Source organism: Pelmatolapia mariae, linkage group LG2, assembly GCF_036321145.2.
Source record: "Pelmatolapia mariae isolate MD_Pm_ZW linkage group LG2, Pm_UMD_F_2, whole genome shotgun sequence".
Lineage (NCBI taxonomy): Eukaryota > Metazoa > Chordata > Actinopteri > Cichliformes > Cichlidae > Pelmatolapia > Pelmatolapia mariae.
The window spans coordinates 24280490-24298360 of NC_086228.1; the positions used below are offsets into that span (position 1 = coordinate 24280490).

Consider the following 17871-nt stretch of genomic DNA (forward strand, 5'->3'; position numbering starts at 1 on the left):
CCGCTGCCTCTCCTCTCCTCCAACCCCCCCATCCACCCCCACCCGCCCCATGTTATTCTTTTGTTTTAATCCCTCGGTTGACCGTAATGAAAGATAAACAGGCATTTTTCATTACAGTGCCACCCTGGGAGTTGGGTGCAAAGACAAAACTGCGTATGTGATGTGACGCGGTGTTGTGAGACATAATATTGTTCTCTCACCTCCTCTCATCTGTGCTGCTGAGTCAGAAGCTGGGGAAGTACAAAGGTGTGCACAGTCCCACACTGTCTGAGTGGAAAATTACACAGGAGGTACTTGCACCTACTTGAGCAGTTTGATTTTATGATGTTTTACTGATTTGTCAGTGAGTCTGTTTACTTGTGGCCCCAGCAAAGATACTCCAGGAGTTTGTGCTTGCAAGTGTGTAAGAGGCTCTGAGGGGAGATTTTGTGTGTGCATTCTGTGCACATACCTGTCTGCAGCCCTGCTGGCGGGTACTGTACCTTTCGCCCCCTGGCATTTGTGATAAAGATGATGAAATATGCTGGGAATGTTATGTTCAGTGCCTCATTAGAATATTTCATCATACAGAGCAGACTTCAGACCTGAGGCTGGGGATGATGTTAATATAGCTCATCTGTATCTCATTCTGTACATTTATAGTCACGTCTAAGAGACTTAGTTGTGTTGATTGATGCAGTATGTGTGTTAAACTTTCGCATCTCTTTGTGAACTGCAGCTGGATCTTGCAGGATCTGCTTTGAGGAGGAGGGAAGGAAAGGAGAGGAAAGACTGGAGAAGAGATGAGCTACGTGCTGCTGCCAACCTATCTGTCGAAGGGCATAATGCCAAGACTAAATATAGCAGCAAGATTAGTGAGACGGAGAGGGAAAGAGAAAAAGGATAGAGTGAGTCATGAATTTCGATGCACAAAATCCTCAACAGCGTTTTTTAAAAAGCCACTTGCTCATCAAAACCTGCAAAAACGTTATGAAATGTGCAGTGAGAGGCTAAAACATGTTCTCGGGTAATGTGCATGTACATTTTATATATTAACTTGACTTCTTGCCTGTTTTCAGCCAGTAGCTACGTGTCTCTCGCTCCATCACTCTGCAGCCGTCACTTTGTCCCTGCCAGTCTTTTCTCCTGTATCAGGCCTTCCTGTATTTTTCCACCTTGCTTTTCTCTGCATTTGGCGTCATTGTTTTTCTAATAACACCAGCCATGGTTTCCTCCCTGCTTTTGTAGCAGCAGCTGTGTTCAAGCAGGTACTGGACGCTATCTGGCCTGTGAGTATTGTGTGTGTTGTTAGATGGTATCAGTTCTCCTGTGTATGTGAGAGAAACATAGATCAAAAAAAAAAGAGTGAGATTTAACTCAGTATGTGCAGCGTAAAGAAGATTCCTGTGTGCTTCTGTCGCTCTGATGATCTGACAGGAAAGTGAGTGCTTTTTTTAAAGTCTCTTGTGAACACAAAGAACTTTTTTCATTTTACAGAATAAACAAACTCTGTTATCTTCAACAGAAACATGGATCCACAGACCTTGTCTTTCTCACTCCAGTGAAGGACATCATCCTTGATAAAAGATTTACGGCTCTTGTAACTACATGGGAAACAGTTTGCATGCAGCTAGGCTGGGAATGTAGCAGAAGGATGGTTGTGTTATGAGGAAGTTTAAGTCCTCTTGACTTTGAAAATATACTTTGGTCTCCCTGTGACCAAAGTAATGTGTTAACATGCTAACATGTCCCAGTTACCACTAAAAACTATGTGTAGCAAAAGCTGATGGGAATGTTTTTAGCTTAAGTACTGGACAAATAAATATAGATTAATGAGTTATTGCAAATAAACTTAAGAGGAATGACAGGATTTCACCACAGAAATTGAAAGACTGTTTGCATGTTCATTCAGGACCATAAAAAAGTATAAAGGTTTTTAAAAATACAAACAATATAACAAAATGTATGATACAATTAAATGTAGCTTAGCAGTGAATGCAATACATACAAAAAAGAAAATGAAATCACAAAGAGAAGGGAGTGTTTTTTCAGGAGAAACTGTTCTGTCCTGATAAGGGGCCGCTCCCTCCGTCAAAGGAGATTAAAACACATAATACAGTCATATTTCAAAGTGGGAGGAAGCAATCCAGTTGGTGATTAAAACCGAGGTATAAAAGGTGAACGAGGTCTTGCTGTAGTAGCTGGAGGGTCGCAGGTTGGGGTTTGCGGTTGGGGGTCTAACAGGTAAATGGGAGAGGACATAGTTGTGGTCTGGGCATGCTTGATCCCGTCAGGCGGAGGATGCGGGTACCAGTAGGCATGAGAGGAGATCAGAGAGCCTGCTGGATGTTATCTCGTTTTTTCCATACCATACCTGCAGGCCGGTCGAATCACCTGAGGCAGCAGCCAATCATCTTCTGTGTCTCTCTGTCTGCTCTGTCAATCTCCACTTGCAGAAACTTCAGGATTTAATTTTTCCTTCAGCATTTAAGCGTAACCGCGCCATGTCTTCTTTGACTCTCAAGTTAAAGAAAATCATTGTGTCTCTATAATTGTGTGAATTTGTCTCAGGACCTCTTGAAAAATCATCTGGTTGTTAACACGTCTAAAATTTAGGTAAACACAACCTCAAATGAACAACAGAAGTAACGTATTACACTGTGTACAGAATAAGTGCATGAAAAAATAAATCAAGGGTGTGCTGCTAATCATATGACCTTGGTTAAAGTGTCATCAGTTCTGGAGCATTCAGGTGTTTGTTAGCACAACACAATAAGGACAGGCATCAGCAATTGGCTTAAAGAAGCATTTGCTGCCAGTAAAAGGCCATTTCCAAACAATTTGAAGTCCAAAATTCTCCAGCAAGAAAAATTTTTCATCCACAAGTGAAAAAAAAAATCAAAACGGCTGCAAGTCTTCTCAGGAGTGGACATCCCAGCGAACTCGCCCCAAGGTCAGACTGTGCAATACTCAGAAACTGCGAAAAAGCCAAGGGCTACATCTGAGATTCTACAGGCCCCAGTTAGCAAGTTTAATGTTAAAGTTCATGACAGCACAATTAGAAAAAGGCTGAATAAATGTGGCTTGTTTGGAAGGCTTGCCAACAGAAAGGCTTTTGCTTTGAAAAGAACATGGCAGCACAGCTTAACTATAAAAGAAAGTTGGCTTAAAGTGGGAGGAGCTAAAACAGCTAGTTTCAGACAGAAGAGGAACTGGGAAGCTGCACAAAGGCCCAGTAGAAGATAAATAAGGATTACTTGGAACGCTGACTCATGTAAGGTTATTCTAGTCCAAGAATAAAACTACCATCATTTATATGATGTTTTTTTGTTTGTTTGTTTGTTTGTTTGTTTTTTAAACCTTTATTTATACAGGTAGTCCCACTGGGGCTCAATGTCTCATTTACAAGAGAGACCTGTTTCAGAAAACCATATTAAAATATATAATGCTTTCTGGACCCAAAAGCAGTCACTGAAAGAAACAGGAACAAAATGGGAAATATTTATTCTGACTGATATGAGCCAATAAGTAAAACTACCAAAGAACCCACAAGGAACAGGCAGGGAACTCCAGTAAAAAACAGAAATAATATCAGACAAAAAAGAAACACAAGCAGACTGAGGGCTTAAAAAGACGCGTGAGGTAATTAAGGAGTGAGAATACAGCTGGGGAAACAATGCACAGGTGAATAGAATCAATATAACGAGACAAGGGGGTAAGTAAAAAAATAAATACAGAGCTCAACAGACAAAAGATCAGTAGTAAAAAACAAAAATTGATGAATGGTGGATCTGTACAACAGTACAAGTGACAGTGCATTTGCTGCAGTAAGGTATTACTATTGTAGTTGTAATATTTCAGTTTCTGAGGGATCAGTATCAGTGCTATTGATAGTAGGAATACTTAAAACAAGATTCCTCATAGTGTTTATTTGGTTAACAATTCGCCCACCCTCTTTTTTTTTTTTTTTTTCTTTTTTTACTTTGAGTGCCACAATCAGGTAAATCTCCATTTACAGTTTTACAACTTTCTTTTGCAAATTAAAAAAAAAAAAAAGTTGTGACTAAAGGGATACAGGACTGACATTGGAGGGTTTTCATTGTGAATGTAAACTCTCTGGCCAATGCATTTGGTACGCCTGTTTAACTGCTTGTTAACAAAAGTATCTAATCAGAAAATGACATGGCAGCAGCTGCTTTTATGCAGACATGGTCAAGAAGAGCTGCTGAAGTTCAAACTGAGCATCACAGTGAGGAAGAAAGATGATTTAAGTGACTTTGAACTTGGCATGGTAATTGCTGTCAGACATGCTGGTCTGAATATTCCAGAAACTGCTATCCAGGGTTTTCAGAGAATGCTTCAAAAAGAAAAAATCTAAAAATAGCCAAACTATTTGGAGCTGATAAGAAGGCAATGGTAATTCAAATAATTACTTGTTACAACTAAGGTATGCAGGAAAACATCTCTGAACGCACAATATGTTGAACTCCTCAGCAGCTGGGATACAGCAGCGGAAGACCACGCCTGGTGCCACTCCTGTCAGCTAAAAACAGGAAACTGCAGCTTCTTGATGTACACTCACACACCACGTCATTAATTACTCTGTACTAGTACTGGGTTAGATTGTTTCTAGCTAAATCAGTTGTTTTATTTCTATTCGGGATTACTTTTTAGTTGTATAAATCATTTTAATAATAATAAGTATTTCAGTGGAACAAAAATAGTTTGGGAAAAGGTATAACAATACAAACACAAAATGTATTGAAAACGGAAGATTCAGACATGTAGACATTATATTCTAAACATCATATGATCGGATTTACATCAATACCTGGTGTGACCAAGTTTTAAAAGCAGTGTCCTTTTTATTTATATTCTTTTTTTTTTTTTTAATTTGAGTTGATTTTGTAAGTGGATAATATTACTTTAGTTGCCTTAGTCTAGTTTTAATATTATTTTACTTTAGCTTTAGTTTTAATTTGGATTCTAAATAATAGCTTTGTTTGTCATTTGCTGACTTCATTTTCAACTAAATGCCCGCATTTCTTTCTGAACTGAAGCGTCGATTCCTTTGTGCCGCTCACATCAGTAGATTTGTCGACCCCTGGTGGTAGTAACTCGGTACTGCAGACATTTTTCCATGCTCGGTAAAGTAGACGTGGCAATGACGTCAGTGCCGGAAATGACCCGGATCGGAACTTTAACTCCTGGTTATACTAGTCTTCACCAGAAACATCGAGGGGTCTGATAATATGTTGCGATACCGATTCAGGTGAGTTGAAACCCATCTAGCTTTGTTTATTAAATAAGTTTAAAACTCACACCGTCAATTTAAGTTGGTTTTCACCGAGGTGAGATTGGAAGGACCGTTTGAAAACTCCCGTTAGCTCTCTGGAGCTAACGTTAGCCCGCGGTTAGCCGGTCAGGCCATGATCAGCTGTGTGTCGTGATGGGCGGCCTTCACACAAACAGACCCAGTCCAGGCTCCAAATAATCATCGTTACCTAATGATATATATATATTTAGCTTGCCTGTTTATTTATATGTGCTTTAGCACAGTTATTTGGGCTTTATTTCCACGCTGTCGCGGTCTTTGTGACTAGCTTTTGGCTACCGAATCTCCTAAATTTGTGTTTTATCTGTTGAATTTGAAGCTGTCGGCCCGGGAAGCTAACAAGTGACTTTTTTTTTTAAAATTCCAGACATGAATGATAACCACCTTTCGATGTGAATTTGTCCGTACACCGCGAGGTCTTAGTATTTATCAATCAGACAGAACTCAGGAGGAGGAACCGGCTGCCCAGGTGGTGTTTGATCTACAGCGGGCAGGTGACTCATTATCAGTGGCAACATGACGTGCCGTGACCGGACACTCGAGTTCCAGTCAGCGTGTAAATCTCTCCAGGGCAGACAGGTATGTTGTCTTTAAAAAATAAAAAACACCCACGTCCTCACACTCAGATTTATTCTAATTAATTTTTTTGTAGTTATTGGGTTTTTGTTTCAGTTCAATCTATTTACATAGTGGTTTTGCTCGTTTTTGCTTAGTTTTTATTATATTCCATGATAGGTTTACGTCTTTAGGGTGTCTGCGACAGGTATTACAGTACAAATACAACACTCTCAGTCTCAATAAACATGCAACACCAAATTCCCCTGATGTTTGTTGTGCATATTTTACTACAATGATGAAAACTAATATGAAGTTGTGCACGATTTGATAAGAGTTACCACAATCTTTTTTTAACACATACAGCTAAAATACAGTGATGCAGATCGGTTTTGGCAGCACCTTATAATTTTGGCCTTGGCTTTTAGTTTTGCTTTTTGTTCCTTGTTTACTCCTCTCGGTAAATCCCCCAAATAACAGTGTCAAAATGTTTTTTACTTTCTTTAAAAAAAAGAAGAAGAAGAAGAAGAAGGTAAATAACTATCAGTCAGTGTGTCTGGTAATGCAAACATAATTATGGCAGTGTTTATGTGAGATGATGCAAAAACACATTTGGAAGTAATTTTAGAAAGAGTTTTGTTTACTGAGAGGTAGAGCTTTTTTCTCTACCTCTCAGTAGTTTTTCCTCTCTCAGAATGGGCCTTTTAGGTGTGACTTCTCAAACTTTGGCTACTTAATAAAGAAACATCTATCCCAAAAATACATTTTAAGTGTGTTTTCACATTTAACTTGTGCTGGTTACTAGTTAGAAATATTTCTGTCACAGTCCTGATTATTTTCCTTTGGAGGAAGGTTGATGATTTAAAAAAAAAACAAAAAAAAAAAAACATGCCAAATTCAAATTATCATGTGTACCTTATATTTTTAAGTGACCACATTCTTTTTTTATTATATTAACACTCCAAATATTATGCCATTAGACATTTTACTTTTAGGCATGTTTAAGTTTTTATAAAAAAAAAAAGTCAGAACAGACTGGATTATTATTATTTTATCATAACAAATTTTTGATTCTTGATTCATTTAAAATAATTTCTCAAAGTTCTCCTTATCATAAGTTATACGCCTTACCCCCCTTTAAAAAAATAAATCAATAAATAATGTTTCTGGCCATCTCATCTGCTTCTTTGTACCTCCTGTAGCAGAATGGAGTCCAGCCCAGTAAACCGGCGCTCAGTGCCCTCAGGCAGCGCAGTGACTTTACAGTTATGGCCAAGTAAGTTCCCCAAAGTCTGTTTTCGCATATGTTTCCTCATTTTATGCTTATTTGCTGTTCCTTTATTTTCATATTCACTGTTGAATTAGCTATAATATTCATATAATTAATAAAATTCAGCATATAAATGGTTTAATACCTGTTTCTCTTACCTTTAGTTAAAGAGTTGTACTAAAGAGATTTGAAGCAAATATAATTATTTGTTCTGTGATTAGTAGAGAAGGTTTAACCTCTGTTTTTGTCTCCTTGTAGGAGAATTGGGAAAGACTTGAGCAATACATTTGCCAAACTGGAAAAGCTCACAATTTGTAAGTGTTACTTTTAACGTAATTTCAGCTTCATTTCAAATTTCTGAGTGTGATATCATCCAAAGTGCTGAATCTAGATGATGTTATTTTCATGTTTTAGTGGCAAAAAGAAAATCTCTGTTTGATGACAAGGCAGTAGAAATCGAGGAGCTGACATACATCATTAAGCAGGTGAGTTGAGCTGTCACTCTTCAGTAAAGCATGTCAGTCCTTTTTTTTTTTTTTATATCTAATGAAACTTGATATTATAACTTTCCCTCCTTTTATTTATCTTTTAGGACATTAACAGTCTAAACAAACAGATAGCACAGCTGCAGGACTTGGTAAGGTCCCGTGGAGCTCCAGGTGGCCGACACATTCAGACCCACTCAAACACTATAGTGGTGTCATTACAGGTATATCCACATTTTTGTACTGTATTTGTGCAAATCCTGCTGTTTTTTGTTGTTGTTGTTTTGTTTTTGCTTATTTGGATCAGAATGAGTGCAACATGACAGCAGATGAGAGCTCTACCTATATTTTGCACCCTGTCCCCTTCCTGGTCATAACCTTTAGATATGACTTAATTTCTCAGTATCTCATCTCTCATATCTGTAGGTAGTTGGTATATATTCCTAAATATTTGTATATATTATATACACTGTATATAGCATATATTCTGTTTTTTTAAATTTCTGTTTTTTGGGTTTTTTTGGTTTTTGTTTTGTTTTTTTGCATCAAGACCCCAAGATAAATTAATAATTGTTTAAAAAAATTGACAAAAATTGTAATTCTGATTCTGAAGTTGATCTAAAAAGAAACAACTTTGAACCTTTCTGTAAAACCTTTGTGTACAATTTTAAAATCAAGAAAAGATGTAGTTATTGAATGAGAGAATGCAAATTTTCTGTAGTTTTGTGTTTCTTTTCTTTTTTTTTTTTTTAAAAAATGGTAACAAAAGTGAATTTGCACCTCCTTTAACTCTGTCATTCTTTGTCTGTAGTCCAAGCTGGCATCGATGTCCAATGACTTCAAATCAGTCCTAGAAGTCAGAACAGAGGTGAGAGCTACGTCAGCACACAAAAGCAAACAATGCTAATACCTAAAGCTCTGGATAAGGTGAAGGTTTCTTCTCTCTTTGACTCTTGTTCTTTAGAACCTGAAGCAGCAGCGCAGCAGGAGAGAGCAGTTCTCCCAGCCTCCGGCGTCGTCTTCTCCTCTCATGGCCAACAACTTCAGTAAGTCTCTCCACATCTCAGCTTCACGCTTCAAGTTGCTCATTCAGATTTTTAACAAGGGTCTCATATGAAAGTAAATGGCTACAGCAGGTTAACAAAGCATGTTTTGTAGTTTAATTAAGGCGTGTTCACTCTATCCTGAATATTGTTTGTGTGAAAAGTTCTGTCTTAATCGTTTTGTGGACCTTTAATGTTGCACATGGTTAAACTGATGTGCAGCACTAGTAATACAGACAAGGGTAAAAGAGGACCGTAAACATGGCTGGCTTCACACTGCCTGCTGTAATGTCACATTTATATCACCTGTATTCTCTAAAAGGGTGAACTTCCCACTAGTAATGAGAATAATCATTACTCAAAGCATACAAAGTGTGTATTAGAGTGAACACACCGTGAGTGTTTCTTTGTTGTGTCGTGGAGGAAAATACTCGACGTCTGGCTCCTGCTCAGTTCATCATTCTGCTAAAGTGAATGATTAAACGTTTTGCCGAGCAGGCTTCTTAACAGAGACCCTTTAATGAATGCACCGAGCTCCAGTGCTTCCTGTACGTGCATTTACACAGTTGGTAAAATGTTCATAAATTCACTTTATTTTAGCATTTTTGACCAAATATCAAGCAAAATGCTCATTGTAAATGCCTAGAGATTTTACAAAGAAAAAAGATGGATATTAAGACTATTTTAAAAATATAATTGGCTCAATTCTGATCTCTGAAATGATGCACTCAGCATTTATTTATCTTGATGGATGATGGTATAAATATTTACTCTTCCCTACTTGTTTGTGTTATTACCTGCTAAAAGGTACTTGGGTATAAACCCTACGGTAGAAAACCATATGCATAATAAATCACATATTAACAGAATATATAGTTTTTCTGTGCTTGTGCACACATTCCCTTATTTCTGTTTTTGGCGTACTTGCACTGAGCATGTTGTTTGAGGGTTAGGTGTTTTGTTTTGTTTGTTCCTTCTTTTTCAAAAACGGCACTGGTTGTGGATAAGTTTTAAATACCAGTGTACTTTTCAAAACAGCAGCTGTTGTGATAGGGAACTGCTGGCAGTCCTTGTGAATGATTATTACTGTATTTGGTCATCTGTAATGCAAGAATTAAAAAATATTTTAGGGAGCCGCAAAAAAGGGGCCCAGGAGCCGCATGCAGCTCGTGAGCCGCGCAATGACTACCAGGGCTATACAACCGCAAATTACAAAGGTATTTCCCGGGAACGTCTCGACTCTCCAAGCGGGTATAACTAGCTACTGTATGTGCCCGCTGTTCTTTCTGCTTTCCGCCCGTACCATAGAGGATTTCTGTGATCACGTGTGCGTGTTTTTTGTGTCTCTGCAGATGGCTCGGTCCTGATGCAGGAAGAGTCCCGGAGCCGGGGGGATGTGGCTATCGATATGGACTCTCCAACAAATCCTTTGCAGCTTCAGCTTATTGATGAGCAGGTAGGGTGTTGGTGTTTGTTTGCTGAAGTCAGACAGGTGGCACAAAAAAATTGAGTCTGTTGTCAGACTGACTGACTTTTATCCAAGATTAGCTAAATATTAGACTAAAATGCTGTGTTGTGGCTACAGGACTCATACATCCAGAGCCGTGCAGATACCATGCAAAACATTGAGAGCACCATCGTGGAACTGGGTTCCATATTTCAGCAGTTGGCGCACATGGTCAAGGAGCAAGAGGAGACCATCCAGAGGTGAGCAAGAGATGGAGACAGATGAGGTTCAGCAGGATGAAAGAACGTGTTACACAACTGAAAGAAAGGACTGGAAAAACAATCTTGCTTTTAGAGGGGGTTGGAGAAGAAATGAGAAATGATAGTAAGATGAGAGTAAAATGATAAGAATAAAAGAACAGGAATTTCATTGAAAACAAGTAGTTTGGGTTGAGATGACAGAACAAAGCGTTTTTAAGTGAGTGAGAAGTCGAGGAAGAGCAAATAGTTAAAGGTAACTTATGGAAGTAAGAGGGAGCCTGAAACATAAAAGCGCTTTTTTTTTTCTTTCTTTTTTTTGGTCCTGTGTTGGGATAAAATTATATAACAAATGTATTCTTGGAACAATTCAGCAAGTAAAACCGATCAGCACATATTGACTACAAGTCTTCATCAGGGTCTGACAAATACGCATCAGTCAGGATTCATTAATAGCCCTGGAAGGCAATCAACCTACACCAATTTTAATTTTGGTTTTTTTTGCAGTAATGGTATAAGTATTGGTGTAATTTCTTAGTCTTTGAAATAAAACAAGACTGATTAGAGATAAAAACTCTCTTCTCACTGCTCCGTTTCCTTCTCACAGGATTGATGCTAACGTGGAGGACACCCAGCTGAACGTGGAGGCTGCCCACACAGAGATCCTCAAATACTTCCAGTCGGTCTCCTCCAACCGCTGGCTGATGATCAAGATTTTTCTGGTCCTCGTGGTCTTCTTCATCATCTTTGTCGTCTTCTTTGCTTAAAGGAATGAGGAGCGGGGAAACGGTATCGAATGAGGAAGAATAAAATTAAAGCTAGACTAAGAGGATGTATTTCGAGACTCTTCTATCACGGTTTCATGGAGGCTTTTGGGATCCACTCGAATACGGACCTGTCGTTTTGTCCCAAGCTACAAACTTTTCAGTCTTAATTTGACTCTTCAGTGGAGAATGAAGATGTTGAACTCTCGAATAAAACAAATAAATGATCTTTGAATCCCCACTTTAAGAGCAGAAAGCTGCTCTGTATTCTACATTGACCAACTATTCATAAGCATTTAATCAAAATGGCTCTAATTTAATGGTTTGATTCTGCAAACTGTCTTATGGTTGTTTTGTTTATCCTCTTTTACCACACGTCATCCTTTATATTAAGTATTACAAAGCCAAACTTTAGAACTGGACTTGCTCCTCAGATTATGTTGCTTCATAGTTTACCTGCTTTTTACTGGAACCACATGACTGTCTCTCATTTATCAGCAATTCCTAACCTTCTACCATCCAAAACTGATGTGGATTTTTTTTAAAATCTTTATTTGCTGTTTTGTTTCATTTGCCAAATTAGTACTGTTGTTGAACTGTGACGCAATACAAGGAAACTCGCTGTGGCACAAGTAGGCAGTCATAGCCAGATGAAGGGAGGTTTGCAGTGTAACTGAAGGGTGAGATGTGAGAAATGTTATATAACGACACTGTTTTAAATGAAGCTGTGTGGTGAGCGGCCTTTGCAGAGGTTTAATGGAAGAAAAGGTTTAAACCTCACTCGCTGAGTGCTGCAGGAGGATCAGTGCGTATGAAGGGGTAAACGCTGGTTGTAAAGTCACACGATCGGCCACGTTCCCTGGAAGTGTCTGGTTGGATGCCTATGCGCATCCATTATCTACCTAATGTACAGGATGTTATTTAAATGACCACAGCTTTTTAAAAGAAACATATTTTTTTTCCTTCTTTTTTTCTTTTGCTTTCTTTTTCTTTTCTTTTTTTTTTTTTTTTCTTTTTTTTTTTTTTTTTTTAGCCAAATGCCTTGACTTCAGTGTATAAAGTTCAAATAGTTATGAAGATGTATTGATAAAGTGTGCATTAATAAAACAGTAATGGGGTGCTGGCATTCACGTGTGAGATTTTCTTGGGATAAGAGGATTAGTCAGCAGAGCTTTAATTAGCTGTAACAAACGCTGCAGTTTATATTTGGCCTTTTATTCTTTTCATTTAAAACAATGCAGACATATGCATTTAAACATTAGCCTCAAATGTTAGCTAAACCTCTATTTAAAACAAAAAAAGAAGACATTTTTGTGTAAAAGAAGTGTTTTAATTGCACAGAAAAGATCAGAAAATTGTTTATTTATTACCTTAAGTACATGTATTACAATAAAATCATACGTGAGTCTAATTATTTTCTGCTTGCAAGGCTTTACTTGACGGGAGAGCATCTGTTAACTGAGTTGGTGATCTGGAGCCAAACTGTGGCTGCTGAGTCTGCAGAAGATAGCTGTCCTGTCTGTTATGTAACAGGTTTTCGTTCATGTGATGGGTTTATGATTCATCAGAGAGCCCTTACAGTATGGGTTTGAGTTTATAGATGCCATAAGCTTGAGCAAAGTTTAACTCAACATACTAAATAGGCTGGCATGGACATATCCTTATTTTCTTAGGTTACTTGTACAGTACAGTTATACTGGTTGATGCTCAGACATGGTCTGAGTTTCAAAATATTAAGTTGGTAGCCAGCAATTCAGGATTCAGACTGCTTTAAATGTTCTTTTTTCCACTTCCATATTCTTTAGTCTGTTTCATGTCAACCCAGCCTGTGGTGGTGTACAACCCGGTGTACTCCTAATGCCAGTCCCAAGTCCAGATAAATGGGAAAGTTTCATCAGGAAGAGAAGGAAGGGTAGGGGTGTAGAGGTGGTAGTCAAGGGAGTGATAGTGGATATATCAAAAAGGTGTTGAAGATGGAGCTGCCAGGTAGGAGGAAGAGAGGAAGACCACAGAGATGGTCTCTGTGGTCATGAAGAAGGGCATGCAGAGTGTGACAGAGGAGCATGGTAGGGATAGGATGAGATGGAGGTAGATGATCTGCTGTGGCAAGGGTCCCGTCAAAAGAAGGAGGATCTGTATTTACCATTTCAGATACAGAAACCTCACCCATCCGTTACAGACAAAAGTGGTTTTAAAGGGAGATGAGCTAACATAAAAACTGGTCCCAGGCCCAGAATGAGACAAAGCAGGATTATTTTGAAATGGAAATCAGGAAAAGTTACTTGAAATATGGAAATGAGCATAACAGGTCGCGTCAGATTTGGAACAGCTATTTATTCCCTTTAGTGTTTTTGGTCTTATGTAGATAAAACAGTATCAGCAGTTTCAAATTTACCCACCAGGACCACAAAAGGCTGCTGACATCTTAAAGCCAGAACCATAATTCTTTTAGATTTGCCTAAAGCTGCCAGTGAGCAAATCTACTTAAGTCCTTTCTCTTGAATTTTTTCTTCATCTTTTGAAATAAGGAAGAAAATTTTTTTTTTTTAAGTTTTCCTGATTTTTATTTGACCCATTTTTAATGGCAGCTCCCTCCACTCCTCCCTTTCTTCCTCATTAATGCTTGTCTTGTACACTCTGGGCTCACCTAGTCTTCTCTGTGACTCTCCTAGATTCTCCTCCACTCCCTTGCACATGTCCCTCTGCTTTATTTCTCCCCTGACTCTCCCCACTTCTCTCACCCCTGAGCACTCTGCTCTATAGGGGTGATCTCTGGCATGCTCTTACTCCTTCCCTTCCTCGCCCTGGCTTTGATTGCTTCCTCCTCCCCTTCTCCATCCTCCTCCTCATCAGACCATTCCACTTGCTGCTGCAGGTTCCCCCTGGAGCCTCTCAAGTTGCTGCCCTTTGGGAAATGCCCCTTGCGGAATTTTGTGCGGAAAGTGACAAAGGAGAGGCTTTTGCTGCGCTGCTGCTTCTCAAACACCACTTCCTGGGTTGGAACCTCATCGTTTCCGTTCGCCTCATCCACACAGTCACGCAGCACTGAGCGAAAGAGCCGAGGAACCTCGTGAACCTCGGGCTCCATCTGTGACACCAACCTCCTGAACCTGCAGCAGGAGGGATAGAGTAAGTGTAATATGAGCTGACTTTGATTCACACCTCTTTACAGCCAAGGCAAAACAAAAAGGACACAGCCAACAAAGAGTGTAAGGGTGGAGACAATGAAGAATACATTGGAATGTCACTGTAAGAAAAACACTGGTGGTGTTTGAGGGTGGATAGCCTGTATGAAACTTTTTTTTTCTAACAGAGGACGTGTTTGCAGAAGTGACTATTAATGATGGAGTCTCATTGATGACTCTTGCTTTTTTGTCAACTTGTTCATATTTTTGAATCCCACAGATTAATAAAACTGAATATTAGATTTTAAAGCCCTTATATTTACTTGGTCGCTTTGTCTAAACAACTCTGTTCAGTGATAACACCAGAAAAAAGTCACATTTGCTTTTTTTAGTGAAAATTCATTCATCATTATGAAGGACCTCTGTTGAATTAATTATGGGCATTTACCAGTAAGGGGTAGGGTTAGTGCTGGGTCACATTTACACCACATCAAAGCAAGCATAGTCGCAGAAACTAGAAAATTGTACATGCATCTTGACCCTCCAGTTTTTCTATTCTCAGATTTACATAAGGGGTTAATATGAACCTCACACAGACATTTAAAAGTCAACTTTTATAAGTATGGCTCTAACAGTATCAGCGAGTTATTGCTTAGTGTGTAAAATGGATTAGACTGAAACCCTGCAGCTCTCTGCTATTTGAAAATGATCTGTAAGGTCTTTTAGTTATAGTAACAGTTTCACCGTTATCCTGCCAGTTCTCTAGCTCTGTCTCTACCTCTGCCTGTCTTTCTTACCTGACAATCACAGGCCCACACTGTGCAGGAGGGATTTTGGCACAGAGGTCTTGCAGCTCCAGCAGGTCATTGGGAGTGAGCTCATAGGGCTGTGGGGTCGGGGTGGTTGCCAGCCAGCTGTAGTCTGCTGTAGAGGAAGAGCTGCGACGGCGGCGACGACCCTCCGTCGCCCTCTCCAAGCGGATGCGTTCAGTGCGCTTCACCATGGCCCCCAGCTCCAGCATCAGGGTGTTGGTTACCAGCTCCTCAGTTGTTCGCTGGCCGGGCACTTTAGGCTCAAGGGAGAAAACAGCGGACCAAGGAAACATCTGGAAAAGACACAAAGAGTTGGTAAAGAAGAGGCTGAAAAGTATCTGTCATACGATGATATGACCTTCACCATGTTTGAAGCCATAGTATTTAAAGCAAAAGCATTAAAATCACCTCAGCACACAGTCTGTAGAGCTGTTTTACACTGGAGTTATCTAAAATCCTCTAAAATCTTAATTGTCTATTTAAGTAAAATGTGGTGCATATGTGAATGCAAACACATTGCATACTGTTCTAACGTCTCTCCTTGTTATCAGATATATATAAATCTTTTCTTACCTTCATGAAACAAGGGTTACAAAGCTGTAGTATCTTCTCTTCTGGTGAATATCCAACACTTGTCTGGTAAAACCTCTGTCAGCAGTAAAGTGAGCAGCGGGCCTGCACAGGCTCGCGACATTCAAAGTGGATGAAACTCCTGAGACTCCAGCTGGTGGCTCACAGATACCTGACTGCTTTGCTACCGGTGAAGGTCCCCAGCAGACAGTGCGTGTATTTCTGTGAGGGGTGCGTATTGTGTGTGTGCGAGTTTGGGATTGAGAATACAAGTAATCCTGTATTAATAATGAGTGAGTGACGAGAGGAGCTTACCTCATGACATGAGTGTACACCTGGGAGAGCCGTGTGCGTTTGTGCTTCTGTGTGTGATGGCCAGAATTCAGGTGGGGTATTTATATAACAGCATGGGGACTTAAATTTGTTTTGCCACCTTTCTTTTGCATGTTTTTCATGATTTTATCTCTTATCTGCCGTTAAAGATGTGGTGAAAGTTGCAGGTCACAAACACCTTTCTCTAAGATATTTCAAACCACTTTCAGAGTCTGACAGACTAATTTCTGGACAGTCATGAAACTTAAACCAGCAGAATTTCTGGTTTCAGGATGATAGGCATACTATTATACCCAGCACAGTCTTTAAAATAGCATACTGGTAGTCTGAAAAATACCCTTCCAGTGGACAGACAATAATCTTTCAAACACACCTGCAATTACCAGACTGCTGTTGGGCTAATGTTACATAACAACCAACCTAATCTCACTTTCTCACACACTCAGGTGTTAGCAGTCTGTCCCATCGACTTGTACATGGCATTGTATTGGTAACATAAGGTAACTACAGTCTAGTGCCTGGGTTTCCACACCACTCAGCAATGAGCCACCAAATCCCAGATTACATTCAAATCCATAGCCTACCTGGAAGAATGAGTAGTTGTAATAGCTGTCATAATCTAATTACAGCTGCTACACTCAGTGATGCGGCTATAACTGAAGGGAAAACAGTTCTTACTGTTATCAACGAGTGTTGCTTGTTTCAATTTATCTAATGCCTGGAAATGCTGCAGCTACACACAAGATGAGAGCCTAAAGGGTTACATACATTGTCCTGCCTAACATCTGATAAACAAAGTAAAACCATAACACCAGTCAAACACACATTCAGACAGCAGTGGTGGAGGCTGGCAATTTTCATAGGAGTGGCCAAGCTGGGGCCATTACTTACACTGGGCAGGGAAAGAAACTGACATGTCCCTTTTTTTCTTCTTTTTGTTTTTTGGTTGCTGCGTGGCATGTTGCTGAGGGCTAAATACTCTGCTAAAACATTAAGGCCACATCAGCTGCTTTGGTGCAAATAAAGGTGACAACAGGTCCACTGGAGAGGCAACAACAGGACAACCCTCCAACCCTTTAATAACTGAGTGTGAGCAGTAGTAGACTTTTTGACTTCTCACTGGTTTCATTTGCATACTGAGGCCTGGCCGCCATGTAGAATTATTCCATGTAGACTCATACATTAATATCCTTTTTGTTGCTGTGTTTATATATCCCCACCCAAATGATAGGCAAACACTCAAGTTTTATTCTCTTTTAATTGTTTAGTACAATTTCAATGGTTCGTTGGACTGGTACATAAATTGAACAACAGCAGCAAAGAAATATTTCAGCTCAAAGAAATAAAGAAAGAAAGGGATGAAAGTCTGTGCATATCCTGTTAACTTGAGTTGGGTGGAGTGGCCAAACTTCAGGGGTGGATCCTTGCTTTGCTCCTGCCAGACAGTGGCAGTATGAGAAGATAAGATTTTAAGCTTTCACTCTAAAGAAACCTTTATCATTGGGCTATTTTGCTTATTTACTTGTAAGCATCCCAAAATGTATCCACCAAATATTTTTCTATCAATACCACTTTAATCTCTTAAAGTACATATTGTACAACTGTTCAACAATTATACTTAAGGATGTTGTATATTCTTTCATAAATCAGGCAAACTTTGCACTTTATTCACCTACATTTATAATATTCCTTTGCTAATACCATATTTTCTAATGGTGATTTTGTTTGTGGTTGCTTTTTGGTTGGTCAGTGAATATGTGTGTCTGTGCGTGTGCGCGTCTGTGTATGCGCGCGCGCGCGCGTGTGTGTTTGGGGGGGGGGGGGGCAATGAACAAAGCTACAGGATAAACAGATTCTGTTTCTTTCTGCTGCGGTTTAATATTGAAAGTATTATAT

General features: G+C 39.4%; 2 protein-coding genes across 5 annotated transcripts; one reads left to right on the top strand and one right to left on the bottom strand.

The window, feature by feature from the left end:
- The first annotated feature begins 5156 nt into the window (after positions 1 to 5156).
- stx5a (syntaxin 5A) lies at positions 5157 to 13131 on the top strand. Of its 4 annotated transcripts, none has more exons than XM_063496112.1 (12): positions 5157 to 5251; positions 5682 to 5893; positions 7072 to 7145; positions 7398 to 7453; positions 7554 to 7624; positions 7732 to 7848; positions 8436 to 8492; positions 8589 to 8670; positions 9798 to 9884; positions 10020 to 10123; positions 10253 to 10374; positions 10979 to 13131. In XM_063496112.1, the coding sequence occupies exons 2-12, from the start codon at positions 5831 to 5833 to the stop codon at positions 11136 to 11138; spliced, it is 993 nt and encodes a 330-aa protein (XP_063352182.1). In that variant the 5' UTR covers positions 5157 to 5251; positions 5682 to 5830; the 3' UTR covers positions 11139 to 13131. The 4 variants fall into 4 exon arrangements, with proteins under 4 accessions (XP_063352182.1, XP_063352190.1, XP_063352198.1 ...); XM_063496120.1 differs by having other exon boundaries at positions 7075 to 7145; XM_063496128.1 differs by lacking the exon at positions 9798 to 9884.
- zgc:162144 (RD3 domain-containing protein) lies at positions 12444 to 15978 on the bottom strand. The gene is made up of 3 exons (XM_063496149.1): positions 15646 to 15978; positions 15058 to 15365; positions 12444 to 14245 (listed from the first exon to the last, which is right to left on the bottom strand). The coding sequence occupies exons 1-3, from the start codon at positions 15649 to 15651 to the stop codon at positions 13873 to 13875; spliced, it is 687 nt and encodes a 228-aa protein (XP_063352219.1). The 5' UTR covers positions 15652 to 15978; the 3' UTR covers positions 12444 to 13872.
- Positions 15979 to 17871: the final 1893 nt, after the last annotated feature.